Raw genomic sequence first — 26,857 nt, 5'->3', positions numbered from 1 at the left:
CAATGGCGTTTACTATATATGAACAGGCCCTCCACGGCTTGTATTGAATGAATGTTTGATGTGTGCGGCAGTGACCTCGAGTGGCTCGGAGTAAGTAGCAGACAGCGTAGTAGTAGACGTCACACTAGCACGTACGACTAGCAGAGTGGGAACGCCGAGCTCGAAAACTACATCCCCAGGTGGTGCCCCAGGTGCATATGTAGGTCAACTGGTATATATGCATGCACATGTGTGAAGTACTTTGGAAGTATGAAGAATTCCAAAGTTCACATGTGCATACTCGATTACCTAGTAGTATGTGTAACTTGAAAAGTCTACTAGTACAAAAAAATGATTCGTGAAGATATTTGTACAGATTCATACCTAGGTATGTTTGATACTCATGAATTAGACTGGTAACTATACAGGAGGAATTGATTCACGACAAATCGGGCACTGAAGCCGCAGTCTCATCCAGCTCTCTAAGCAGGCCGTATGGAATATATGCCGGCAAGGAGTCACCATATAAGTGCGACGGCTTAGAATACTCGTAGCTCCATCGGTGACACTACTTCCGCCAGCAGAAGAAGAAGCAGGAAGAACGGGAACTTCAATGTCCTGCATACAGATCGCACAGTCGAACATAACCTTCTTGCGGTCCTTCGGTCGTTGTTTATCATCATCTTTGGAATCGCCCACCAAATCCTGCTTATCAGCCCGGAGCGATGCAATAGATAAGACACCGCCCGCCTCTAGATCTGCATCAGACTCGACGGTATCGCGTAATGTTGGGTGGTAATCATAAGCTGGCGGAGCCCAGCCTCGTGGAATAAAGAAACGAGGTCCCAGAATATCCTGACTGGCTAACATCCAAGCTTGAACCCACATCCACCCAGCCATTGCCAACGCAGTCGTCCAGTCGGGCCGGATGAACAGTACGTTTCCATGGGCTGTGAGAAAGTAAATGAAGGGAAATAATCGAAGAATACTCTGTCCCACCACAAAATCCCACCGCAAGGCTTTCCGGCAGTTTCGCATGACATTGCGGTAGATTTGTGGTACCCAGAAAGAGAGGTATATTCCGGATATCACGCGCGCATATATTGCTCCGAGTCGCCGAGGCAAGAGGAATGCCCAAATCGAAAGTATCAGCATACCAAATAGAGCAAGATAGAAGCGCGCATACATCGCACCAACATCACTGCGGAGTTGCCCGGATGTTGGCGCTGCTGTCCTGGTTGCAGGTGCAGGCTGCTGGGCTAGTTCATCTTCGGGGGCATCTTGATCAGGAGGTAAAATTATTGGAGTTGCACCAGAGTCTCGTGCAGCTGTAGCCGGCAGTGGAAGAGTTCCCGGGCTTGGAGTGGGGACTGCTGGGATGGCCGGTCGTTCCTCACGTCGTTCTGGTTCTTGCACAGCCCAGATCTCCATCATGAATTTCATTCCAATGTAGCTGACAGACAAAAATGCTAAGAATGATGCAGTTGCTAGAACCAAAAAGGATACAGCCTCATAGAGCTCCAAGATAATAAATGTAAGGACAAAAGCATCACCAAGGGCCATCAATGCAATTGTGTAAAAACTGACCCGGCTGCGAGTCGATGGAGTTGAAGCCTCTTTGATCTGGCGAAGCAGGAGCGTAATCTGCGCAACAAAAACACTCGCCACAACAAAGATCAGACGAGCTGCATATTTGTTGTACTCTTCATGCTTGGGCCCGGAGAGGTAGAGCTGGTCAGTGGGCGGAAATTCCGGGGTGCCTTTCGTTTCAAGTACATATCCGCAGTCTGGGGAGAAGATGACTGCCGACATGGTCATCAAAGGTGGGGTTGGAATAGGTGCGCCCATCGGGTATCTGAGTTCTCGTTCCATTCTCTCTAGCAGTAAGCGATCGGCAAGTACCCCATCAACCATCACTGGATGTTGCTGTAGGTAGATGACATGCTCGCATTTGGGTGCTGGAAACTCCATCTGCTGGCTTCTTGCTAAAGAGGACCATGGAAATAGCGAGGCTGGTCGGTTTTGCTTCTCAGACATGGCATCTCGAAGCGACTTAAGGAGAAGCTGATGAGATAGCTCGTAGGTATCAGAGGACAAGGCGAAGTTTGGTAAAGCAAATATGCCACCGAATTTCTCACTCGAAGTGCTCAGGATAATTCCGCCAGTTTCTGGGAAATGTAAGCCGAATAATGAAAGGTACCACGTACTGCCCCAAAAGTCCTCGCTCTCAACACTCAGGCTTGCTCTAATCTCTCGTACGAGACCCGCACCAAGTTGATATTCTTCGCCTCCGCCTTCTTCCAGATCAAAATACATTGTACCCCCATTACCCGTGATGTTGGAGCTGAACTCATGAGTAAAGTATTCGTGCTCACGGGCAATCGCCGATATATTGAGAGGTGTTTTGCGGTTGAATTCATCATCGCGACGAACCCAATCTCCTCGCAACTTACCAGTTGCGTTGCGATAGACTGGTAGGAACAGCTTTGTCAAATTTAACGGAGATGAGCCGTTAGGATCATCCAGGCCTATTGGGGGTTCAAGACCAGCATTTGTAAGAATGGACTGCAACTGATGACGCGCGCGGTTCTGAACCTGAGGGAAAAGATCCCACGCATAGCTGTCATTCTTTCTAACTCCCGCGAAAGGAAGCCAGTGGTCTGCCGGTGGATCAAAATCGCCATATTTGGTCTCATTCAGCAGCCGGAATGCACGTCGCTCGCGATCGAGCTCCCGTTGACGCTGACGATCTTCATCGATCAGGGGTGCCCGTGACTGTGAGCTTAGCAGGATGTAAAATACTAGCAGAAGGAAGAAAAAGGAGCCGCGGTTATCCATCGACGCCACGGGGTATCCGCATCGGACGTCTCACTCCACTTCAGAACGGCACGATAAGCATCGCGTGAGAAAAGAAGGGCAGTGCACACGGCGCTATGTGCGACTTAAATGAAGGCGAAGAAAAAGTCAAAATTCCGCTAGTGTGGGGAGATTAATGAATGACGGAGATGATAGTGGTGATATGGAGAGTATGGGGAGTGGATGATGTACACGACAAGGCCTCGGTCCCCGCCCCTTCCGATATGATTGACACCTTAAAATTCGGGCCGCTATCTTCTCGATCTAAACCTAAGTTGGATGATACGAGATATCTCCTATTCAAGCTTCAACTCGCCTTTCCCCCGCCACCATATCTACAGGTGGAATTGTATATGCGGAGTGCCACCATAATGGCTTCCAATATGCCTCTTCCTATCCCTCCACGTACTCCCACTCCGCCGGCGGACGACACCCACAATCATGATACATACAACACCCCGGGAATACTCGTTGATCGCGACGCCTTGTCGCCACTACGGGATACATTTCCCAAGAGTGCGTCACTAGACCCAGTGAATCAAGACCTTCTCAGCCCTGAAAAGGCCTCCTTTAACATGAACAATGGGTCGATTTCCACGGCGGGTTCTGTACAAAATGTATCAATCGATTCAGCTGCCGCGGGACCTTTCAATTTCAATACCACCGTGATGGCAAAGAGCCCAGTGGTCAAATCGGTACAGGCTTACTTATTCCCAAGCTCGCAGAAGCCATGGCTAACAACTTATCTCATTGCTAGAATATTGGACAACGTCGTGGCCATAAATACAAGCACAGTAGCATTTCACACCAAATCTTTCTTGAACCTCCCCCTCGCGCGCCTTTGGCTCTTCCCAACTCCCTGCCGATCCCCACATTCAAAGAATGCCGGACAAGCATGTCGAAAGATCAAAAAACTCGATTTTGGTGGAGTGTGTGCCATATGTTTGTTGCTGCATATACACTATGGACGGCGCATGGATCGCTGGCTATGACTGCGCTATCTCATTTGATATTATTTGATTCATTGGGAGCTCTTGTATGCGTTGCAGTGGATGTATTGGGAAATTTTGAAGTTTGGAAGAGGTCCAGTATCCGTCATCCATTTGGTTTGGAGCGGGCAGAGGTACTCGCTGGCTTCGCCATGTGTGTATTGCTTCTTTTCATGGGCCTTGACCTCATTTCACACAACCTGCAGCATTTCCTGGAGAAAGCCGGCCATGAGCCCCACCATACACATCCCCATGAACGTGTTTCTTTGGGCAGCGTTGATGTAACTGCGGCCCTGGCTATTTCCTCCACTCTCGTCTCTGCAATTGGACTGAAGAATCATGCGCGAATTGGCAGAGCCATGCGTTTTGCATATATCGACTCTCTTCCTTCCGTTCTCAGCAACCCATCCCACTTCCTGACCCTCTCGTGCTCTGCCCTCCTGCTCTTGCTCCCTTTGGTATCTATTCGTATCTATGACTGGCTTGATAAGTTCCTCTCGGGTACTATTGCCATATCGATGTGTGTTCTCGGAGTCCGCCTAGTGAAAACACTCGGCTCTATGCTTCTTATGTCCTACTCGGGGCCCGGCGTTTCTGAAGTAATCAAGGATATTGAAGCAGAACCCTCGGTGTTTGGTGTTGATGATGCTCGGTTTTGGCAGGTCCACTATGGTTTGTGCATGGCAAACCTCAAGCTACGCGTTCTCAGGTACTGAGGATAATACCTCTCGACTGCGGGAGAAGATATCTAGCCTCATTCGGAACCGACTAGGTGGAGGTTATGGCACAGGAGGACAGAAGTGGGAGGTTTCCCTCCAGTTCACCATTGAACGTCCTTGATGATCTAAATGGGTAAATAGTATTTTTTGGTTACATATGCTCGTGTCATTAGAATACTACTGTAAATTACAACACAACAATTGTTTCTATAAAGATGTCTTCTATATATGCCTCACAATAAGTTCCATTGCCTAGGAACAGTTGTTGGCTACTAGAAAGTGCAAAGACCGTACATATATCCAAAGAATGAGATACTAGCAATGCGGATAGCAATACTGAAAGTGACGAATAATCTAATTCATATTCAATAGGACGCATCGCCGTCAGATAAGTTACCTGCGCGAAGACTTCCCAGATAGGAGGTTGATATCAAACCGTGGAATTTTGGTACATGTAACAAAAGAAAAAGTGAAGAACGAAAAGGGAATACACGACGCAATGCTGAATCTTCAACCAATTTCACCAACTCATTTTAAATCCTTTATGATGTGGCAGCAAGGACAGCACCCTCCTCAACCTTGGTGAGACCCAGACCCTCACGCTGGTCCCGTCGTCGGCGCTTCTCGAGGATAGCCTCACGGCGCTGTGCGAGCATCTTGAGTTGGCGGTTCTCAACACCCTGAAGCCAGTAACCGAAGCTTCCACCAACACCGGCGAAAAGAGGGTAAACCCAGAGGGATTCCTTGGCAAGGATAGGACGCATCTCAATACCGAGTTGCCAAAGGCGGACGGCAATTCCTGGGAAGGGAACAACGTCAGCTCACAACATCCAGTATAGCTTCATATAAGATAGACCATAGCGATTGAATAGGTTGCGGGGTTTGGCGGGATATCGATCAATTGGGGAGGGTACAGTCACGTACCGAAGCCGCTCCAGAAGAGAACTTTGTGGACCATGATCGCGACCGGGGGATGGCGGGTAGAAGTGTGGGAAAGAGAGCCGACAAAGTCCGACGGGCTAGAGAAGTGGTAGACTCTGCACACTGGCAGCTATTTGTCTCCCGTAGTCGGAATTGGATGAGGTCGGAGGACTTGGAGTCGTAATGGGGCGCCAGGAGTGTGGTTGGAAGCAAATCAGACGCCCGCAGTAACCAAGCACGGATTAACTATTATTCCGAAGACATCTCCCGATGGTTATCGCTTATCGTAGGCAGTACTCCTACACCTTTCAGTCTGCAACTTTCACCACCTTTAAGTCTTTCGCTTCTTCATGCCCACTGCTCTGTCCCACGATGGCCAAACCTGAGGCCATGGAGGACGTGCAAATGGGCACGACGGCACTCACCCTGGATATTGAGAGTCTCAAGCGCAAGAAATTCAAGGCCGATGATCTTCCCTTGTCTGGATCACAACATGCGGCTATCGATAAACTCCTGCACTCATTCAAAAAGAAAGGTGGATTTGACAGCATTCGCAAGAAGATCTGGGCGGAGTTCAATGATGGGGTATGTCAATAGAGCCGACCGTCACGTCATATGTGGCTCAGATATCGCTGGTTCCCTTTTTTGTTCTCTTATTGACCTAATACATGAATGTAGGAGTTCAAAACCAAATTCACCGACGAATTACTCGCGTTAGCTGAATCCGAAATTGAAAGAGAACCCGCCCATCTCTCCCGTGAACGCCGCAAAGCTGCTACTTTAATTGAAGGTGCGGTTGACCGTAGCGATGTCTACAAGAACGTCGAGCTATCAATCGACAAGTTGACCTCTGCGCATTTGGAATCGGTTCTTGGTTCCGTACGGGATATTCGATGTCAAGATATCGGCAATGAAGCGGCTTCTAAAGAAGAACAAGCCGGGAACAAAACTGACGCTGAATATGAGGGTTACGTGAAGTCTAAGCGGGACGAGCGGGAAAAAGTCTGGCGCGAAGAAATGCGCAAGCAAAAGGAAATTGACGATGAACAAAAACGCATCCGCGACGAAGAGCGACGTAAAAAACGCGAACTCGAACGAAAGAAGGAGGATGAAGACAGAGCTCGGAGAAGAGAACTGGACGATCAACGACGAGCAGAGCGTGAGCGTCTGCGCAAGGAGCAGCGGGCTCTTGATGACCAGCGAGAACGTGAGCGGGACGAAAGATATGAACGGCGCAGACAAGAAGAGCGTGACCGATACCGGGACCGTGATCGCAGCCGAACTAGAGACAGAGACCGTGATCGTGATCGTGACCGCTATCGTGAACGTGAACGTGAACGCTCTCCTGCATATCGCTCTGATCGTCCTTTATCACCACGCAGTCGGGATCCAAAAAGAGAGAAGTCAGCCATATCCAAAGACCCCACGCCGGCACCTGCTCCTGTGGACGAGAAGTCACTTGAAGAGGCAGCTTTGCAAATGCTGCTGAAAGAAGGCGAGGAGCTCGCAGCCAAGGCACGACAGAAGCCCGAGTTTGATTTTGAAGAGGCTGAGGCTATCGAGAATGGGCTCAAGCCACCGGCTTCGACTTCAGGTCAAACAAAAGGTGCCACTGAATCGAGGTTATCAAACGTATCAACCCGAGCAGCAAGTCCATCTCGCGATTCCAGACCTCCATCAGACTGGAAAGACCGGCCACGAGTTAATGCGCGGGGCCGAAGTCGAAGTCGAAGCCCTGATCGCCGACGACGTGGTTCTCGCTATAGCCCTGATCGCCGTCGCGAGCGGTCTAGAGATCTTTCCGTGAGATCTCACAATCGTGACCGTGAAATGGACGAGCGACGTGGCTACCGTGATTTCCGAGATGAAAGAAGTTACCGGCCACCTCGTCGCAGTCGTAGTCGTTCAGTCGGGCGAGACCGTGACAGAGACAGAGACAGAGCTCGACCACGATCCAGAACCCCTCCCCGACCACGATCCAGATCCCGCGATAGAGATGACCGACGTCGCCCTGACCGTAGTCGGGATAGAAGTAGAGATCGCGAGCGTGGGCGTGATCACGATGAATACCGTCCTCGCCGCAGGTCTCCTTCACGTCAACGTTCACGCTCTCGATCTCGTAAACGTGCCAGAGAACAGCGTTCTCGCTCTCGCTCTGCGGTCCGACGGAGATCACGCTCTCGTCGTGCTTCTCCACCACGAGCCCGGCGAGCTTCACCCGGCTCTCTCGATATCGACCGTTATGTACCGGCTACCAGCAATCGCAGCAAATCACCTCGTCGCAGAGTGCGGTCCCCTGAACGTGACCGTGATCGAGGAGATCGAGATCGTGACCGCGACCGTGACCGTGACCGGGAGCCAAGAACTCGGCCTGGAGAAATCGATCGATACATGCCAGGTTCAGAGCGCGATAAACCAAAAGAAAAAGAGAAGGAGACAGAGCCTACAGCAGACTTGACCAAGGAAAAATCAGTCAAGGAAAAACCGGCCAAGGAAACAGAGGATCGTCCTGCCCGTGAGGATCGTCCTGTCCGTCGACGTAGTCGCAGTCGAAGAAGAAGCCCTAGCCGGAGAAGAAGTCCTAGTCGGAGACGAAGCCCTAGTCGACGTCGAAATCGCAGCCGACGACGAAGCCGGGACTAGATGTGGGCAGGTCCAATGAGACATCTGGATTCCATTCTATCTTGTAATAATAATCTTGTATCATTAGCTCAATATGACAGCAATTTAATGCGTCCAATGATTCTAAACATACTCCGTACATGTGCCTGCATACTTAGTAGAACGTGATCTCGAATTTATAGTTTAAGCCTTTTCCTTATCGCTTATCGGGGCTCCACCTAAAAAGTTGAAATCGACCGCGACTCGACTTTATTCTTGTCAATCCACTACAAATCTCATCCGATCTACTACAATATTTGTTGAAGAAATATTTGCGGTAATCGCATTTTATATCTTGAATCAGCATCGAAAACTTGAGCAGCCGACCAATAAAAGCTCCAAACAATTCCCCGCCGCATCTCCACGACCTGCGCATTTTGCACTACGCGGTCAACAGTTCAACAGTATACAAACTCTCCAGTTCAAGATTTACCCTGCGCACTCGGATCAATCATTAAAAATGACATCCAACGCTACGAGCACAACTCTGCCTATCCGGGGCTCAGCACCAGCCTCAGCCCCCAAAGATGAGGATTCCGACTACACCTCATCATCCGGCTCCTCCTGCGACAGCTCAAGCGAAGACGACTCATCAGAGGATGAGAATGGAAGCATTCATCATGAGAACAGGACTTCCTCATCTGCTACGTCTTCATCAATACCGCATGTTCATGGGCGCCCGAAGCCACGGATACGGAAGATGGAAGGAAATTCTGAGCTACTGGCACGATTGTCTGCATTCTTGCCAAAGATGAAGAGTGCCAATGAGGATTTGGAGAAAGAGATTGCGGAAGGGAGGGGTAAGGATGTTGTTTTGGATGAGGTAGACGATGGCAAGGATTATATTGAAATGGTATGTTTTGTCCTGTCTTGTTACGCTCTTTGTAGATTTAAGACTAATTGACGTGGTGCAGAATCTTGGATTGGGTGTTTTGGAGGAAAAGCGTGGCGAAAATGGAGATTCCAGTGGAGATGAAAGAGACCATGAGGGTATGGATGGAGTAAAATCCGATAAAAAGAGCAACATGGATGAAGATTCTGATATTTTGGGTAAATTGATGGGTCACGGTGGAAAGGATTTAGATGCTGATAAGCCGTCTATTGAGGATTTGGGTCAATAGATTTGAAGATTATACATACTGTGGGAAATAATAGCATATACAATTGGTTCAAAAGAGCTATTTGGATTGATCCCTACTTTTGAAGAAGCTGCCAAATCTCAAGCTATGGATTTAGATGATAAGTCCAGTGCTACAGTTATGACAGGACCCTACATACACCAAAAGAGTCATTCAAGTTCAAAGGCATGTAAATTCGTACATTTTATGCAGTCGCCATAATCTCCAGTAAACAAAAAGTTTAGAAAGACATCGAGGATAAAGAGATAAAAAAAATAAATAAAAAAGGGGGGGAAGAAGTGAAAGAAAGCAGAAACATTTCAAGTGTCTATATATGCATGAACCCATCATGATATGGCTGAACCATATGATTAAAAATGATTAATGTTGGACATGGCGTCGAAAAGGATCTATGAGACCTCCTTGATGCGACATGTCCAGCCGGACTCTTGGCTGAGAAGAGGCAAGCTAGCACCCAAGCACCAGCCCAACTCGTTGCCCTTGATCTTCTTGGCGATCTTGACCTCGCGAGACAGGGGCATCTCGTAGCCAGTGTGGAGCAGAGTAAGCATGAAGTTCAGGTCCATACAGTACTCTGGACGGTCCTTAAGTTCCGCCATTGCACCCTCGACGCTTTCGAAGACTGACCAGCTGTCTTCGCCAGCACAGACGGTGGAGGTGAGATCATGGAGCTCCTCCAAAGTAAAGGAAGAGGGCATGCCCAGAGGAGCAGTGCGGTCGAAGAAGTAGGAGAAAATGTAAACATCCTCACGAGAGAAGGTCTTCTCAAGAGATGGCTGGTGAACACCGTTGAACGAGCAGGGCGCCAACTTGCAGTCCGCATCCTTCTGGAGAGTCTTCTCTGCGATGGCACGGCACTGAGCAGAAGAAGAGTCCGTGGGACCCGCCATTTTCACAGTAACCTGAGGACCAAGGGGGTGACCATCAGGGAAAACCACTGTGACTTCCTTCTCCATATCAGGGCCAATGCAAGGGTTGGAGATGGGGCTCTTCAACCAAGACAAGTCCTTGGGGCTGTTGGCTAACATACCCTCCAGGACAACCTTGTGCATAGCATCACGGGCAGACATAAGACCATAGCCGAGGTGAGAGTGCTGGTAAAGCTCAAACTGGCGACCGCCGAACTTGAGATCATATTTGTGGTCACCGGGAGCCAAGTGCTCTGGCATACCGCCGGCCTTGCTATTCTCAAAGGTAGGCTGGAAAACGATCTGGGTAGAGCCACCACCCAAATCAAAGACAGCGGCGGTGGGGGACTCATCGGGACCGCCAATCTTGCCCAGAAGGTAATTGGTGGTAATCCAGGCGAAGACACCCTCATCCTTACCATCCATAATTTGCACACCACCCATCTCCCGAGAAACCACAGGGAAGGGGTAGGCAGTCTCAAGACGGTGACGAACAGCCTCCAGAATGTTTGTGCTCAATTCAGGGCCCAACAATCGAAGACCAGCGGTGGCCTTGACCGCAACAGGGGTACAAGACCGGTACTCGGCGGGGACGTTCTGCATGGCAACCTCCATGAGAGGGTCCAGACTGAGAGCAGCACCCTCGGCATTCTCCTTGTAGGAGCTAAGACCAGAGCCACCTTCCTTGGTTGCGGTTTTCTCGAAGACCTCATCCTCCAACTCCGGAGTAGATCCGCAGTTGTTGAAACGGTAGACGTGAATTCGGGAGCCGGTACTTCCGGCATCGATCATGAGCGCATATTGAATCAGAGGCTTAGAAGAGTCGAAAGGCTTGGTACACTTGGCACCAGAACCGGGAGTTGAAGGGGCTTGCTCTAAAAGACAGGTGATTAGTTTCCCTGTTTATGTATTCCGCAGCTTCCGACAGACTTACCCTGTGTATAGCTAGATACGGCTGACCTGGAAGGTGACAACCACAAAACGACCAAAAAGACAAATGCGACAATAGCGCCAGTCTTCAGGTACCGGGTTCTTTGGGCCTGGGCCATGGTGGTGGTTTGTTTATCGAATACTCGACCTGATTCTACCAATGGCGCAAAAGCGGAGCCGTTGCTCCGAGAGATGGATCTTTGACGAGCCGATGTACTCTGATCTAGAGGTTGATTAGGTGATTGATTGTCGACTCCAGTCGACATGCGAGCAATCGGGGAGGCGATAAGTAATAAGGGTGGATTTTATTTTGACCACCACAGGAAGAAAAGAATGGCAACAATCAAAGATCAAATAAGGGAAAAGAGACCATTGACCCTCCAAGCACCAAACAAGTACAGAGAAGAAATGGGGGTTTATCGCGTAGTTGCAAGTCGGAAAAGAAAAACCAGGAGAGAAAGGAGATTCAGGGTTCCAGGGTTGTGGCGCATGATGTGGCGTGTGAATTACTGAATGCGGTAAACTTCCCCATACTTATTTCTCCTCACGTTAACTGCGTCCCGGCTCTTAACTGCCAACGTTAATACCGGCCCTGAACTGCCCTCACATATCTGATTCACTCTTCCGATTTACTAAATTCCTTTCACCTCTCCCAATTCACACCTTGTTCTTCCTCCTCTTCAGCCTCGCTGAACTTCCAGCAAAAATGAACCATATGCGTGGTCTTGTGTCTACTGCGCAGGCATTGCGCCAAACCTTCCTCACACCCATCCACACAACCAAGGCTGGACTCGTACAGCCTTCTCTGCTACGAAACGGGCTTCAGCTTCGAACTTTCTTCTACTCCCGCCCTCTGGCTATTGGCAACTCTCAATCCCAGGCCAAAGTACTTATCAAAGACGAAGGAATTCGGGCACCTTTTGTACAGATCGTCAACGCCGAGGGAGATCTCGAAGAACCTGAAAGATTATCAGATGTTCTCAAATCCTTCGATCGAAACGAATTTTTCCTTCTCCAAGTTTCTCCAGGAGCTCCAAAGCAACCGCCAGTGTGCAAAATCCTGAATAAGTTGGAATACCGAAACAACGAAAAGGCCAAGGAGAAGGCTGCAAAGGCTGCCAAGCAATCTCTGAAGCAGATTGAGTTGAACTGGGCTATCGATGCTCATGATCTGGCGCACCGGTTGAAGCAGCTGACTTCCTTCTTGGAGAAAGGTCGGAAGGTTGAGATCATCCTAACCCGGAAGAAGCATAAGCGGGCCCCTACCGTGGACGAGATCAAGCATGTCATGCAAAGTGTGTTGGATACGACTCGAGAGGCTGGAGGTACTCAGGTAAAGGCGATGGAAGGTGAACCAGGAAAGCGGGTCATGCTTACCGTGAAGAAAGCCGATTGAATGAGATAGGGTCGGCGGGTGTCAGCGTGTATATAATAATATGTGTCCAAAATTTTTATCATTGGAGCTGGATTTGGTCAACAGGAGAACCCCTCATCGTTTCTCTTGTATATAGTATAACTCAATTCGGATTCTCCTACCTTTCCAGCCCGAGGGTTTGAAGTCCTGAAGCTTACGTTTTAATTGAGCTGCCGTTTGTGGTATTGAGGTGATACTCAGACTCGATAAAAGTCTCATGCTCAATACCATTTCGGATCATTCTTGAAGTATTTCTCGTCTCAATCAGCAACGAACAAGTTCAAGTTTATATATAGCTCTGATCTACTACTATGAATCCGAATGTTGATGACAGCCGTAAACCTCCGCAATTCGCGACATTTCATTGGCCAGTGTATGACTAAGCCACTCCCTGGCGCCGAAAAATTGGGTGTTGATTCTCCCCCGTCTTCTTGTCTCCATCGCCTTTCCTTCTTGCTTCTTCTTTTCTATCGTTTTTGCTTTCTCAATTGCAAGATGTCGAGCATCACCCGTTCCTTGAACATCCTGGCGCGCTCCAGCCGGGCGTCCCTGCTGCGCCCCCGCGCCATTAACCCTGTTCACCATGTCTTCGCTGGTGACAAGATGGCCGCTCGTGGTCTGGCCACTGCTTTCGAGCGTACCAAGCCCCATGTTAACATTGGTACCATCGGTCACGTCGATCACGGAAAGGTGAGCTTGCTACTCCTAACGAATGTAGATTTGTAACTCACCGCGTCTAACTTCACCCTCCTATAGACCAGTCTGACTGCCGCCATCACCAAGCACCAGGCCTCCAAGGGTCTCGCCAACTTCCTGGACTACAGCTCTATTGATAAGGCCCCCGAGGAGCGCAAGCGTGGTATCACCATCTCTTCTGCCCACATTGAGTTCCAGACCGAGAGCCGTCACTATGCCCATGTCGACTGTCCCGGTCACGCCGATTACATTAAGAACATGATTACTGGTGCTGCCAACATGGACGGTGCTATTGTTGTTGTTGCTGCTTCCGATGGTCAGATGTAAGGACTCAATTCGCTGCATTCTTTGCATCCCAGTGGAATAAAACGCGCATGTACTAACCATTGCTCCCACTAAACAGGCCCCAGACCCGTGAGCACTTGCTGCTCGCCCGTCAGGTCGGTGTCCAGAAGCTCGTTGTTTTCGTTAACAAGGTCGATGTTGTCGAGGACCCTGAGATGCTTGAGCTTGTCGAGCTTGAGATGCGTGAGCTGCTCTCTACCTACGGCTTCGAGGGTGAGGAGACCCCTATCGTCTTCGGTTCCGCCCTTTGCGCCCTGGAGGGCCGCCGCCCTGAGATCGGTACCGAGCGTATCGAGGAGCTCATGCACGTCGTTGACACTTGGATCCCCACCCCCGAGCGTGACCTCGACAAACCTTTCCTCATGTCCGTTGAGGAAGTCTTCTCCATTCCCGGTCGTGGCACCGTCGTCTCTGGCCGTGTTGAGCGTGGTCTCCTGAAGAAGGATAGCGAGGTTGAGATTGTTGGTGGCTCTGATGTCCCCATCAAGACCAAGGTCACCGACATTGAGACCTTCAAGAAGACCTGTGACGAGTCCCGCGCTGGTGACAACTCCGGTCTGCTGGTCCGTGGTATTCGCCGTGAGGACATCCGTCGTGGTATGGTTATTGCCGCTCCTGGCACCACCAAGGCCGCCAAGAAGTTCATGGTCTCCATGTACGTTCTGACTGAGGCTGAGGGTGGTCGCCGTACTGGTTTCGGCAACAACTACCGTCCCCAGGTCTACCTCCGTACTGCCGATGAGCCTGGTGACCTCACCTTCCCTGATGAGGCGGACCAGGCCCGCCGTGTTCAGCCCGGTGACAACGTCGAGATGGTTCTCGAGACTCACCGTCCCGTCGCCGCCGAGGCCGGTCAGCGTTTCAACATCCGTGAGGGTGGCCGTACCGTTGCCACTGGTCTGATCACCCGTGTGATGGAGTAAAATGGCTATCATCTTTTGGATATAGACCTATTCGACTTAGCTGCATAAAGCAGTTCGGTCTTTGTATTATGACACCCCCTTTTCTTTCTTTCATTGTTTGTTCACAGCGCGGGATTCATCGATCAGCACAAGGGAGTCGGGAGGAAAGCGGAGTTTTCGTTCGAAATCTTGTTCACCTACAGTACTGGCGATCTAGCTTCTTGTACCTTCTCCCCTCACCCGTGGAAATGTATTAAAATATAACCAAATCCAAATCAAATTTTTAATATGGCTGGTCATCAGGTATTCCAATGTTCCATTGATATATTAAGCCTACTGAGTGCCAGGTGGAGCTTCAAGGTTCAAGTTGAGAAAGGACTTTGATTATGAAAAGAACTTGTATTGACAGGATAGAAGAAGATACAGGAAGTAATAAAGTCATGAGCAAGTGGAGTCCGAAGCATTGGCTATGAAGACTGGGATCGTTAGTAACAAGGTCTAATTGGGGAGGATGTACTACTAACCTTTCCATCGAGGCTCAGAAGCTGAAGGCTCATGGAGAGGGCGTGGACTTGGAGAGATGATTGAATGTCCAAGGAGAGTGTGCCCAGATTGTAGGCAGTGGAATGTGGGTGTCATGTAATGACGAAGAAGGATGTCCTGAAGCCCACTATGCCGATTGTCCTCAGGTCTCGCGGGACCCGCCATGGTCATAGCTGCTTCCTCTCTTAGCTCTCTGTGCCAATTGCCCTGAGGTTCTTCGCGAAACCCGCCACGGTCACAGAAGATAAGCACCAGCGACGTAAAATGCGCTGCAGGTTGTGCTACTACCTGCATCGTGGAAGACCTGGGTAGGTGGATGGGAAGACTGTATAAGAGAGTGTTAGTAGGCTTGAGTTGAAGATGCAGGTCAGTTGACTTACCTTTCCACCAGAACCCAGAGGTGAAACATCCATCAGACCAAGACCAAGACCAGGAGGAGGAATGTGTGTGACCATTTAGAGATTCAAGTTTGTGTTGATGCCATGTGTTGACAGAGTGTGGTATGTTGATAACCGGAGTTGTATTCAATGAAAGTGGATGTCAACAGGTTCATCATCATGGATGCTCATATGGGTGAGCTAAAGTATCAATGTGTGAATGGATGGAAGTGTGTCAACATGTCGATGGATGATCATGTAGGTCGGTGGTCATGTTGATGGATGGAAGTGAAGTGGGGTGTGTCAACATGTTGATGGATATCATGATATATGATCATGTGAGTAAACAAGACAGGCTTGTATGAACGCGTCGACGCGACAGGACAAGGATGTGTCAACAAGGGTTGCGTCAAGACTCAATACTATATTGAGACATGTTGGTGACCAGGAACATGTTGAAGGATCAAGATCCAAGAAATGGATAGATGGATGCAAGTGTCTGCATCAAGGTTGGGATGTGGAACAGGATCTAAGGTCTTGAGAAGACCGAACGAGTCTCCTCTTAGCAAGGGTTGCTAGTAACACCATGGGCGGGGCTCCTTAGAGCAATAAAAATACAAAAATTCCAGGACGAGACCATGGGCATGGTAAGGCTCACCTGTATGTTGATGGATGGATGAGTAGATGGATGGATGGATGGAAGAAAGTTGGGGAAAATCAAGAAGAAGAATTCAAAGGCCAGGAGAGATTTATTTTTACCTTGGGGGAAGACAACAAGATCACGCAGGCCCAATTAGGGAAAGCAAGCGAAGACGGCGAAGTGAGAGATTGATCTGGCGCAGTGAATAACAACACGGCCAATTCGCCATACTGAAGGATGCTTGCTCGCTTCTACATCTCTTACTTCGAATCGACCAATAAGAAGCCAGATCACGAACTTAAGCGAGCCAATAAAACTGAGTTCATCCTATAGTTGATATCAGATCAAGTCTGAGGCTCTTGGTGGCTCTAGATTCTTTCTATTCCCCATTCTCCATAAGCCTCATCATCGTCCGTCTCTACTGTGGTATAGCGTAAGCCTGGACTTCCAATCTCTGCCCAAACGGAATCACATTTTCAGGCGTATCGCCTGGTCCCAGGTTTGTAGGGGCAAGCTGATACTGCATACCACGCACTACTTGGACTTGTGAATCGTGATACTCCATGGTTACTTCCGAGTCCACAGTTACTATCCAACATCTATGTCCTAAGCTATATAATTGAGTGACTCCCCTCTTCACTAAATCATGCCCCGATGCACATTTAACCCACTAGGGTTCTATCCAGGTCCAATGTGTTATGCTTGCAGGTTACCCACCCAGGTGCCATCAGCTAGGAACATTTGAAGCAGCACCAAGCTGGCCCATTTCTCAACATTTTAAGAGTATCATCAGAACCACTAGTCTAAAAGTAATATGCAAATCATATCTAGAATAATATTCCAAGGCTGGAATCATGTTTTTCTCAATATAATCTCCAGGGCTACTGGCATGGGTGTTGTATAGATCGAGAAACCGTTGATTAGTCACTGGCAGAAATTCGGCCGAACTTGACGGACGAATTACGGATGTGTCGGACCAAGTTAATCGGGATCGTGGATTTAGGGTATACTATGCGTGGATATTGAGACTATAAGGATTCTATCTCCGCAATTGTACGGAGTACATAGTGCATTTAGTTCCCATGTGGCTTGTCTCCACGTGGATACTGCATTCATGTAGTCCTCCTTATGCTAGTATCAAGGTTGTTTCCTCAGGTGATCTAAATCATCCGCTTGGACTGTGGCTTAATGATTTAATCACCTTCAGGGCCGTAATACAGATTATAATTCCACTGCCCAATGGCAGGTTGGGATATCATGATGCTCAGGCAGATTTGAGTTACCTATCCAAGTTAGTAAGAATTCGATTGCTAGTAGCTGTCCATTTGGACCCCCCACGTCATATCATGCACATGTGGTTGTATATCAAGAGAAGAGCGATCTTATTATCAACTTCTCCAAATTTTAAGCCTGTTTCCAGGCTTCCATATAATCCATTGACGTCTCTATCAAAAGGTACCTATGCATGTATTCCCTGAACAGAGAGACGGTAGTATCGCCACGCACCATGACCCACACTGTTGCCTCCCAGCTTACTGAGCTATGCTTCCTCAACGAGACTCAGCCTGGTTGTTCATTTCTTTTTTTTCAAAGGTTCATCTGGCATTTGGCACTATTGTAAATTCCCTGGAAGATTCCTGCTATTTCTCGACCCTGCTATGATCCAGCCCACTGGCATGAGCTGTCGTCTTTCCATGTGTCGGTCGTGAGGCCCTCTGAGGGCATATTACAAATTTAACTCCAACCACTTCTTCCTTGTGCCTAACCAGGCAAGCCTATTTTCAAATCATCTGCGAAAACTGACATAGCTGTCACACAATGGACTTGTTCAGTGATATCGGGGGACCACCCCGTAAGAAAATGCGCAAAGGCACCAAGAGCTGCTCCGAATGTACGTGCTGGCGGTCGTGATCATAGGACCCAATACTAAGTTTAGATAGGCCGACGTCGCAAAATTCGCTGCACTTACGATAATGATCGCCGCGATACTTGTAGTGAATGTCGTCTACGCGGCTCAAAATGTCTTGACCAGGAAAATGGCCCCGATGACCCTAGTGCCTCATCAAACTCCGCGGCAACGGAAAGATATAGCCTACGGGAAAGAGTCGCCCACTTGGAAACTGTGGTGCAGAGCTTGGCACACAAGCTGGATCAAACCAATGCACTAATATCGAAATGTGAGGCCAATATAGTTCCCCACATTAAGGCTTTTTGAATCCATTCAGCCTTGGGTCCCCTGGGTATCGATGTGCGACTAACAGTCTATAGCTGGTCAAATCCCCACAACTAACGCCGGATCCATAACGCCAACATCTCCGGGACCAGATAGACTCGGTCCTTCGAGTGAAAGGATTGAAAATGCGCCTATCATGCAACTTTTCGACAATTATTTTGTCAAGCGCCGCGATGATCCATCGACCAATGACCAATTCACGGGTGCGAAAGATATGTCACCCAAGGCACGTGCAGTCCGAGCTGAATTGATTTCACTATTCCCTCCCGACAAAGATATCGATATTATTTTGACGCATTGCTCTCATATATGGTTTATATGGGAGGCGGACATTCCTGGGCTACAAAAGTCTTTCGCTGAAAGGAAAGCTGGCGATGAGTATTCCGCAGCACCAGCTGATATCGCCAAAGCCCTGGTTTGTATTGCTCTATGTGTTATCCAGTCTCGACCGGAGTTTGAGTTTAGTTCATTACAAGTGCCCATCGATCCGCAGGAATATGCTTCCCGATGTGGCGAGGCAGTCGAGAGGCTGGTTGTCCGTGACGATGACTTCGCCGCTACTCTTCCTGGAATCGAGTGCCACATGCTGCTTTCCAAATTCCACATGAATGAAGGCCGCTTACGAAAATCGTGGTTGATTAATCGACGGGCTATTGAGCTGGCACACCTGGCTGGCATGCATCTATCCACCCGGGCTCCACAGCCGGGAGATGCGCTATTCGAAAGACGGCTCAAGCTCTGGTGCTCGTTAGCTGTCTCAGATCGATCTATCAGTCTCGTCCTTGGTCTTCCTTATGTTATTGCCGATGCATATTTTCTACCACAAGTGGAGCGACGCTTAAAATTGGCTGAATCTACTACCGAGCAGTACATGTTGCGCATCGGTGTCATCACTGGTCACATCATCGATCGAAATCAAAGTCCAGGGGAAATGTGTCTTGAAAATACTTTAAAACTAGACCGAGAGCTTATGGATGCCTGGAACTCAATGCCCGATAGCTCCCTTGGTTCAGAGCCTGGGCCAAATGAAACAAGAGAACACTATCTGGAACGGATCCCAATGCAGTTCATGCCCAAGGTTCTACGGTCTGTTCTTCACCTTCCATTCATGTTGAAATACCCACCCAATCCTCGATTCAACTTTTGTCATCGCATGGCGATTCAATCGGCTCGGGAATCCCTTGTTTTATACAAAATCCTTCGGTCGTCAACGCGGTCATACTTGTGCAAGACGATTGATTTCATGGCTTTTACCATGGCAATGCTGCTGATTTTGCACTTGCATGGCTATTCTGAAGATTCGCCAGATCATAATCGGGAAGAAGATGAGCGAGACTGGGAATTAATTGGAGGAATTGTTGACATTCTCCACCAAGCTGCAGGTGAAAGTGGTGGCTCCGTCGCGGCCGAATCAGCCCATATCCTCGGTGAGATCTACAGGACTCGATCTGACAAGAAGGATTGGAACCTAGCTGCCAGCTGCAAAATCACGGTGCCTTATTTTGGCACGATAACCGTCGGTGCTGGTGCGAAATTAGCTGGTCCTAGGAACAAGGGCCACATCAGAGCACCAAGTCAACCTGTTCCTACCACTTCGCCATCCCATGAGAGTCCAAATCAACTGTATACTCCGCCTCTGTCGAACCCATACACTGCTCTGAGTGATGCCACCAATGGTCACACTCCGGTCTTTGAGAATGGAGGTGCAGGTCATTCAATTCATACTCTTCCTTCCGGGGACGGGGTAAATATGGTTTCTTCAAGCTTTACCGGTCTGGAGGCCACTACCTTTAGTGGCTTATTTGACGATATTGGACAATATCCATGGCCTGACCTGAATCTCGATCTCGGGCTTGACCAGGGCTGGAACTTGAACTGGTTTGAGAATGGTATGTTGACGCAATAAGCATGCCACGATTCTCTCTTAATGCGCCTATATACATATGTACATATTAGATAAATTTTCTTGCTTAATATAGTCGGTAGCTTATACGCGAACTTGAAACCATGGCCGTCACATAAATGTATCACTAGTAACGTAGCTTGCCCAGATGCCAGTGTATATGTAGAATCAGCTGCCAGTGCGGCCAGTAGTCTACAGCAACCTTGGAATAAGCGGGTATCCTTATAAAGACCACTGACAGTTTGATTGAGCAATACAATGAACACTCTCAAAAAGTTCTTTCATAATATTTGAACCATACTAGGTAGTGGGCATTTCGAGTTTAATACAGGCATGACTCGCATGAGTATAGAGTGGCCCAGACCCTACAGCAGTATACAAGCTACCAAGTGTAAAGGTGTTCAAGTTCAAATAAACTCAAAAATGTTACGTCAGATTGTCCAAAATTCCAAACTCGATCATATAAATCACAGGAACTCGACCGTTAATCTTGCACTGACCTCGACCTCGGGCCCTTTGTTAATCTCGTGCATCGGCCTGGTGATCGACCCGCAGTGTATTTGGTGTTTACTTTGATCCACCTTTTAATCCCCCCAACCTCCTAGTTCCCGCTCTCCTTGCTCTCGCCACTTTCCTCCGCAGCGATCTGTCCCCACAACTTCACAACCTTCAAGGAAGCGATAGCTGTTAAAGATGACTGAACGCCCGGCGGGATTGGGCAGGAACCCAACCGCGCCTCCTATTATGGCAAATGGCCACTTTGCAACGATCGGCGATAATGCGGATGCCGCCGCCGCTTATGAGCATGGTGTGCAGGTCATTGATGGAGACAAGGAGTTCAAGTACGACCACCACATTTCCACTTCCCCATTCGCCATTGAATTTCAGTTCGCATACAATTTTTCCATCAAATACTGACTCTTTCTTTGATAGTCCGAACCTTGCGAAGTACCTCTCCCTCGAAGAAGTCACCCAAGCCGGCTTCAACTACCACCTCATCTCTGTGTTCGGCTCGCAATCGACGGGAAAGTCCACCTTGCTGAATAACTTGTTCGGCACACAGTTCTCGGTTATGTCGGAATTAGAGCGAAGGCAGACTACCAAGGGAATTTGGCTGTCAAAGAATAAGAAGCAGGGGGAGGCTTCCTCAGCTGATGGAGAGCGCATGGCGGACAATATCCTAGTGATGGATGTTGAGGGTACAGACGGTCGTGAGCGCGGCGAAGACCAGGATTTTGAGCGCAAGAGTGCTCTCTTTGCGCTTGCGACTAGTGAGGTGCTCATTGTCAACATCTGGGAGCACCAGGTGGGGCTGTACCAAGGAGCCAATATGGGTCTCCTGAAGACCGTCTTTGAGGTAAATCTGCAGCTATTCCTCAAGGACAAGAAGTATGTATTCCCATCGAATCTCCTATTATCTTCGGCTCAGGGGCTCATTCATCAAACAGTACCACCCACCGATCCCTCCTATTCTTTGTCATTCGTGACTTCATCGGTACCACCCCGCTCAAGAACCTCCAGAAGACACTATTGGAAGACCTGTCTCGTCTGTGGGATACAATCTCGAAACCTGCTGGCCTCGAGAAGTCAACCATCCACGATTACTTCGATTTCCAGTTTTACGGTCTCCCACACAAAGGTTACCAGGCGGAACAATTCGTGGCGGAAACTAAGAAGCTTGGTCTGCGCTTTCGCGAGGGTCATCGCGACCCGAAGAGAGATGCGCTCAAGGGCGAATTCTCAGAAGGGGGCGTCTTTCTGCCCGAATACCACCGCCGTATCCCAGCTGATGGATTTTCGCACTACGCTGAGGGTATTTGGGACCAAATTGTCAACAATAAAGACTTGGATCTGCCTACACAGCAAGAGCTCCTTGCTCAGTTCCGTTGCGATGAAATTTTGCGAGAAGTCATGATTGGATTTGATGAGGCCATTACTGCCTTTGAGGACAAACAAGCCGAGGCCGTTCGATCAGGCGCCCCCGAGGTACTTGGAGGACTGGGTGCAGCTATGCGGGCTGCGCGCTCGAAGACTCTGAAGGCTTTTGAGGTCGAAGCTAGTCGGTACCACAAGGGTGTCTATCAGCGCAAGAAGGCCGAGTTAGAGAACAAAGTCGATACCCGCTTGAAGGTGCTATTCCATGGTCAAATATCCGCTGCGCATAAGTCCGGTATCCGTGATTTCAGCGACGCCGTTACCGACGCTGTCAAGTCTGGCCAGAAGAAGGGTGGGAACTACGACTTCGCCGAGATTGTGAACAAGGAAACCAATTCTTCGCTGGAGAAATTTGAGGAAATTGCCCGTTCCACACTAGTGGAAGGTACATCTTGGAGTAACTATAAGCAGGAATTGAAGCTTTACGAAAAGGAGCTTTCTGAAGTCAGTGCGCGCCTGCGCCGAGACGAGATGAGACGTTTGGCTAGTCGTGTTGAACGTTGGGTGCAATCTCGCTTGGGTGAATCTGTCGGGCTTGAGTTTAACAGCCTTGGTTCTGGTCGCGCTGGTGCAGGTGCCCCAGAAAACGGAGAGAAGCCTACTGAAAAGCAATTTTGGGATCGTGTATGGAATGTGTTTGTTGAGACCGTTCTCGATGCGGAACGAAGATTCACGGACCGGGCCAGTAGCTTTGATGCCAGCCTTGAAGAGGTTGATGTTGGGTTGTGGCGCTTGCGACGCAAGTCTTGGGGCGTTATGCGTGCTAAGATTGATGAAGAAATGACCGAGGGTAACTTATTGTTAAAACTGCGCGAGAACTTTGAGGACAAGTTCCGCTATGATGATGAGGGTGTGCCGCGCATCTGGCGCCCTACCGACGATATCGAGGGCGTTTATACTCGTGCTCGCGAGTCCACTCTAACACTGATCCCCCTTCTTTCTCGATTCCGTCTTGCTGAAACGTCCGCTCCTCCTCCGCTTGATCGGTGGGTTGGCCACACTCCTAGCTCGGCGACAGCTGCAGACGAGGAGGACTTGCCGCCCATTGGAGGTATCGATGAAGACGAAGGCAAAAGTCTGGAGGAGGAGATGACCATCCTTGGTGATGCTAAGCGCCAGGAGCTCACCGTGCGCTTCAAGAAGGCTGCCGATGGTGTATATGTTGAAGCCAAGCGGAGTGCCATTGGCGGTATGACCCAAGTTCCTCTCTACTTCTATGGCCTGCTGCTTGCCTTGGGATGGAATGAGATCATTGCTGGTAAGTTCTGCAACCTTTTTTTCATCTCATTTTTCTAGTAGGTCTAATATTTTGGATTTCTTAGTTCTTCGCAACCCGGCATACTTCCTCCTGCTGTTTGTTTGTGCCGTGGGTGCCTATGTCACCTACCAGCTCAACTTGTGGGGACCTATCCTGAAGATGACCGAGGCTGCATCTCACCAGGCAATTGAGGAAGGCAAACGCCGTCTACGGGACTTCCTTGAATCTTCAGATACTGGCCGACAAGCAATGGCCATGTCGGCTGAACGGACGGGCACCTCAGGTCGCGGCGAGGAGTACGAGATGTCTGATATGCAAAAGCGTGGCACGCAGGCCAACGACGACCTGGATGACTTGTAAATTTATGTCGCATTTGCTTTCTCGCAACTAACATCTGTACTTTGTTTCTTTCTGGGGTAGATTTATTATAGCATCGGCCTCTCTTGTCTAGCAGAAGTGTATTAAACAATGAACTGCATTGAAAGCCGATTTAATTGAATCAATTGATCACACATGCATAAATTTAACGCTAGAAAAGCCTTCTTAATATTTGAAAGCTTAGTTAAAGCTTAGCCTCCCGAGGTCGGAACAGTCCCCTATGACCTACCTAGGTAGTATAATACTTCATGATATAACTACTATGTAATGGTCATCCCACTCGAGTTCCAAGGTTGCGGGGTCATACCCGCGGACTTGCTCCGACTCGTGGGGGGAACCCAATGTTATGTATTTCACTGGGCTATTTAGCAGCTATTTACCCGCCGATTCCTATTTTATCTCTTGAACTCTTTGAATAATATTCTACTTTTGGTGTTGTACAAGATACCACGTCAACTTGAAGCGCTTGTGTGACAACGCCGGGCCCATTTCACACCATTCTTGCTATCGCAAACTCCCCATCTCCTCACCACGATGGCCGCACTCCCAGAGACTTACGATGATCTACCTGACAAGCGCCGCTACTGGCCAGCTGCGCCTGGATCTGAAGAAGAAGGCCTGGGCATGTTGCGTCTTCTAACACCAGAGGTAGTTGCCGATGCCGCACGAACACAAATCCAGACCGGTGAGCGCGTATGCCTCAACTGGGATCTTGAGAACTTGAGTCCACCAGGTATATCGGCCTCCTCTCAGAGCATATACGAAAGCCTCAAATGAAAAGAGTATGAAGCAAGGTTCAAAACTTGCAATATTCATATATTCATGATCTCATACTCATGTTTTTACTTTGATCTAGGATTCGGCCGCAAACCATTCGAACACCGCATCAAATGGGTCGCAGAAGGCGTTGCATTCGATGATGAATACCACTTTAACCCTCAGCAATCCTCTCAATGGGACGGTCTTCGCCACCACAATGCACCAGCTCCAACACCAGAAGATCCCTCTCGTCGCGTCTTCTACGGCGGGACAACATCCACCGAGGTCAAAGATACAGATTCCTCTCGTATTGGCATTGGCTTTTGGGCCAAAAAAGGAATTGCAGGTCGTGGAGTCCTAATTGATTACGTCACATACGCTCAGAAGAGAGGAATCCCATTGAACGCCCTAACCCGACAAGAGATCTCTCTTGACGAGGTAAAAGAGATCGCAGCCGAGTGTAATATCACATTCCAAAAGGGCGATATTTTCTTTCTGCGTGTCGGATTACCTGATACCTGGGCTGGTATGTCATCCGAGCAACGTCTCGTGTATAGTCAACAGCCCTTGCCACAGCATGCAGGTATCGAGCAGAGTGAGCGGGTTCTGCGGTTTATGTGGGATAATCATTTTGCGGCGGTTGCTTCTGATGCTGTGAGCTTTGAGGTTTTCCCGCCTCTGAATGAGGAGTTTGATCTACATCATCATCTTTTGGCTGGGTGGGGTGTACCCATTGGCGAAATGTTTGATTTGGATGAGTTGGCGGAGACTTGTAAGAGGCTTGGGAGATGGAGTTTCTTTGTTTCAAGTAGTCCGTTGAACTGTAAGAGAGGTGTTTCTAGTCCTCCGAACTGTATGGCTATTTTTTAGTTGTATGGTGATACTTCAATTGAGAGCATACACTTCTCCCGGTTGCTACTATGAAGGTGAAATCTTCGGAATGATTATCTTAAGCACTACTATTTGAATTCTCAAAGATTAGATCTTCTTAACTACAATTGCATGAAATTTCAGGCTAGACTCATAATCGCCATGCGTCTGTTATGATTTATTCGAGAATTTAAATCGGGATTCGCGTACCATGGACCGGGTCGAACCAGATCGCCACCTCCACAGAGAGCTGTCCAAATCAGCCAATCTTAACTGAACACCACTAGAATTGAATCGAATTCCAGGATCTCGATCTTTTCATGCAGCTCTATGATTGGTACTACCCATATGTCGAGGTAGGACGATCATATGACTGATATCATCATCATGACTTTTTCGCCATGAAAGCATTAAATAGCTAATGACCTTCCAAAAAAAAACACTTTATCACAGTATACATATTGAATCTTTCTTCATTAAATCGAGTCACAATATGTACTTGGCTATAATCAAGCGTCAATGTCTGAGACCCTCTGCGGTCTGTTTCAATCAACTAAGCCGCGCTTCAGTCCATGGAAAGGCCCAGTCAGGCATGAAAGGCGATGAGGACTGTATGTTTATTGAATCAAGGCTAATTGGTTGAGTCCTCTGATACTAACGTATGTAAGTCTTTGTGACAACTACATTCCCTGATGATTTCGAGGCATCGCCATTGAAGGCTGAGTTACTTCAGAAACAAGCTGAAGCTGAGGCTTCTTCCGGCCCTTGGGATGAGGTGAGTCATCACTATGTATCACTCTTCTCCCACCTTGAACAAAGACTAATTGTTTAGGCTACTATTGAGCAGCATAAGAAGGATATCTATGAAAGCCTTTATCCTCACGAGGCGAACGATGCTATGAATCAGAAGTCGAAACAGAAGACTCCGCCAGAGCCAGAGGCGGAGAGGGCTCCTAATATGGATGAATTGTAATTGGGATAGCTGAAGATGTTGTGGTTTTCAGTGGATTCTGGGCTTGGTGCTTCTCTTGCGTACTGCCCAGGTGGCGGGCATGGTTTAGTTCATGTGTGGACCTGAAATGCTAAAAGTGGTATTCTGATTTGATTTATATTAAACTACTAATAGCCAAAATGAACTTCAAGTTCTTAAATCTTGCCAACTATTTATTGAATCATTCAGTTTTCTTTTTTTTTACCATCGTATGTAGAACTTGAAACTGTCATTAACAAGATCCAAGGTTAAATGGTCGACTTCCAAAAGATGGCTCCCAAATCGTCAGGACACTGCTCAGGCCCCAGATACTACTCGTACATTCAAAAGTTCAACTTGAAGTTTCGTGGTAAGTCTTCCATGCATAATGGTTCTATTCAAAGTGTTTATATACCCTTCATATTTTAGCTCGATCTATATTGCCAAAGTCAGTTTGCGGTTTCAGGCCCCTGGTAATGTCTCTAAAGTTCTGGTGGGGTTAGAAATCAGGCTAGCCCCGCAATGGATCTTA

The 26,857-nt window shown here is 48.6% G+C and overlaps 12 protein-coding genes across 12 annotated transcripts; 9 read left to right on the top strand and 3 right to left on the bottom strand.

Annotated features, from left to right (window-relative positions):
- Positions 1 to 399: 399 nt before the first annotated feature.
- On the bottom strand, positions 400 to 2,817 carry dscA (ubiquitin-protein ligase dscA; the record flags this gene model as incomplete). Its single annotated transcript, XM_057086904.1, has 1 exon — positions 400 to 2,817. The coding sequence occupies one exon, from the start codon at positions 2,815 to 2,817 to the stop codon at positions 400 to 402; it is 2,418 nt and encodes an 805-aa protein (XP_056946733.1).
- A 389-nt stretch (positions 2,818 to 3,206) lies between these two features.
- N7483_003466 (cation efflux family protein family) lies at positions 3,207 to 4,664 on the top strand (the record flags this gene model as incomplete). Its single annotated transcript, XM_057086903.1, is given in 3 exon segments — positions 3,207 to 3,530; positions 3,593 to 4,476; positions 4,487 to 4,664. 3 exon segments carry the CDS (start codon positions 3,207 to 3,209, stop codon positions 4,662 to 4,664), a joined length of 1,386 nt encoding a protein of 461 aa, XP_056946732.1.
- A 421-nt stretch (positions 4,665 to 5,085) lies between these two features.
- On the bottom strand, positions 5,086 to 5,501 carry N7483_003465 (putative NADH-ubiquinone oxidoreductase 14 kDa subunit; the record flags this gene model as incomplete). The annotated part of the gene is made up of 2 exons (XM_057086902.1): positions 5,086 to 5,342; positions 5,468 to 5,501. The coding sequence occupies 2 exons, from the start codon at positions 5,499 to 5,501 to the stop codon at positions 5,086 to 5,088; spliced, it is 291 nt and encodes a 96-aa protein (XP_056946731.1).
- A 335-nt stretch (positions 5,502 to 5,836) lies between these two features.
- On the top strand, positions 5,837 to 8,107 carry N7483_003464 (BOD1/SHG1 domain-containing protein; the record flags this gene model as incomplete). The annotated part of the gene is made up of 2 exons (XM_057086901.1): positions 5,837 to 6,049; positions 6,143 to 8,107. 2 exons carry the CDS (start codon positions 5,837 to 5,839, stop codon positions 8,105 to 8,107), a joined length of 2,178 nt encoding a protein of 725 aa, XP_056946730.1.
- A 478-nt stretch (positions 8,108 to 8,585) lies between these two features.
- On the top strand, positions 8,586 to 9,246 carry N7483_003463 (NOPCHAP1/New4 family protein; the record flags this gene model as incomplete). Its single annotated transcript, XM_057086900.1, has 2 exons — positions 8,586 to 8,978; positions 9,040 to 9,246. 2 exons carry the CDS (start codon positions 8,586 to 8,588, stop codon positions 9,244 to 9,246), a joined length of 600 nt encoding a protein of 199 aa, XP_056946729.1.
- Positions 9,247 to 9,653: 407 nt separating this feature from the next.
- N7483_003462 (guanosine diphosphatase) lies at positions 9,654 to 11,368 on the bottom strand (the record flags this gene model as incomplete). Its single annotated transcript, XM_057086899.1, has 2 exons — positions 9,654 to 11,047; positions 11,107 to 11,368. 2 exons carry the CDS (start codon positions 11,366 to 11,368, stop codon positions 9,654 to 9,656), a joined length of 1,656 nt encoding a protein of 551 aa, XP_056946728.1.
- A 440-nt stretch (positions 11,369 to 11,808) lies between these two features.
- N7483_003461 (putative translation initiation factor IF3) lies at positions 11,809 to 12,498 on the top strand (the record flags this gene model as incomplete). The annotated part of the gene is made up of 1 exon (XM_057086898.1): positions 11,809 to 12,498. One exon carries the CDS (start codon positions 11,809 to 11,811, stop codon positions 12,496 to 12,498), a length of 690 nt encoding a protein of 229 aa, XP_056946727.1.
- Positions 12,499 to 13,011: 513 nt separating this feature from the next.
- Positions 13,012 to 14,480, top strand: N7483_003460 (translation elongation factor Tu; the record flags this gene model as incomplete). The annotated part of the gene is made up of 3 exons (XM_057086897.1): positions 13,012 to 13,206; positions 13,273 to 13,535; positions 13,616 to 14,480. 3 exons carry the CDS (start codon positions 13,012 to 13,014, stop codon positions 14,478 to 14,480), a joined length of 1,323 nt encoding a protein of 440 aa, XP_056946726.1.
- A 3,357-nt stretch (positions 14,481 to 17,837) lies between these two features.
- On the top strand, positions 17,838 to 20,140 carry N7483_003459 (uncharacterized protein; the record flags this gene model as incomplete). The annotated part of the gene is made up of 3 exons (XM_057086896.1): positions 17,838 to 17,910; positions 17,960 to 18,196; positions 18,288 to 20,140. Coding segments are annotated over 3 exons (2,163 nt in total), but the record flags the coding sequence as incomplete, so codon positions are not given.
- Positions 20,141 to 20,848: 708 nt separating this feature from the next.
- Positions 20,849 to 23,708, top strand: sey1 (dynamin-like GTPase SEY1; the record flags this gene model as incomplete). Its single annotated transcript, XM_057086895.1, has 4 exons — positions 20,849 to 21,042; positions 21,089 to 21,544; positions 21,604 to 23,348; positions 23,413 to 23,708. The coding sequence occupies 4 exons, from the start codon at positions 20,849 to 20,851 to the stop codon at positions 23,706 to 23,708; spliced, it is 2,691 nt and encodes an 896-aa protein (XP_056946724.1).
- Positions 23,709 to 24,260: 552 nt separating this feature from the next.
- N7483_003457 (uncharacterized protein) lies at positions 24,261 to 25,355 on the top strand (the record flags this gene model as incomplete). Its single annotated transcript, XM_057086894.1, has 2 exons — positions 24,261 to 24,459; positions 24,583 to 25,355. The coding sequence occupies 2 exons, from the start codon at positions 24,261 to 24,263 to the stop codon at positions 25,353 to 25,355; spliced, it is 972 nt and encodes a 323-aa protein (XP_056946723.1).
- Positions 25,356 to 25,848: 493 nt separating this feature from the next.
- On the top strand, positions 25,849 to 26,328 carry N7483_003456 (uncharacterized protein; the record flags this gene model as incomplete). The annotated part of the gene is made up of 3 exons (XM_057086893.1): positions 25,849 to 25,966; positions 26,024 to 26,130; positions 26,188 to 26,328. 3 exons carry the CDS (start codon positions 25,849 to 25,851, stop codon positions 26,326 to 26,328), a joined length of 366 nt encoding a protein of 121 aa, XP_056946722.1.
- Between the last annotated feature and the right edge of the window lie 529 nt (positions 26,329 to 26,857).

Source organism: Penicillium malachiteum (genome assembly GCF_028827825.1).
Source record: "Penicillium malachiteum strain IBT 17515 chromosome Unknown utg000002l:1.0-8849297.0:1.0-8852440.0, whole genome shotgun sequence".
Lineage (NCBI taxonomy): Eukaryota > Fungi > Ascomycota > Eurotiomycetes > Eurotiales > Aspergillaceae > Penicillium > Penicillium malachiteum.
Note: the sequence above shows the minus strand (reverse complement) of the source record. Positions and strands in the feature narration are given on the sequence as shown.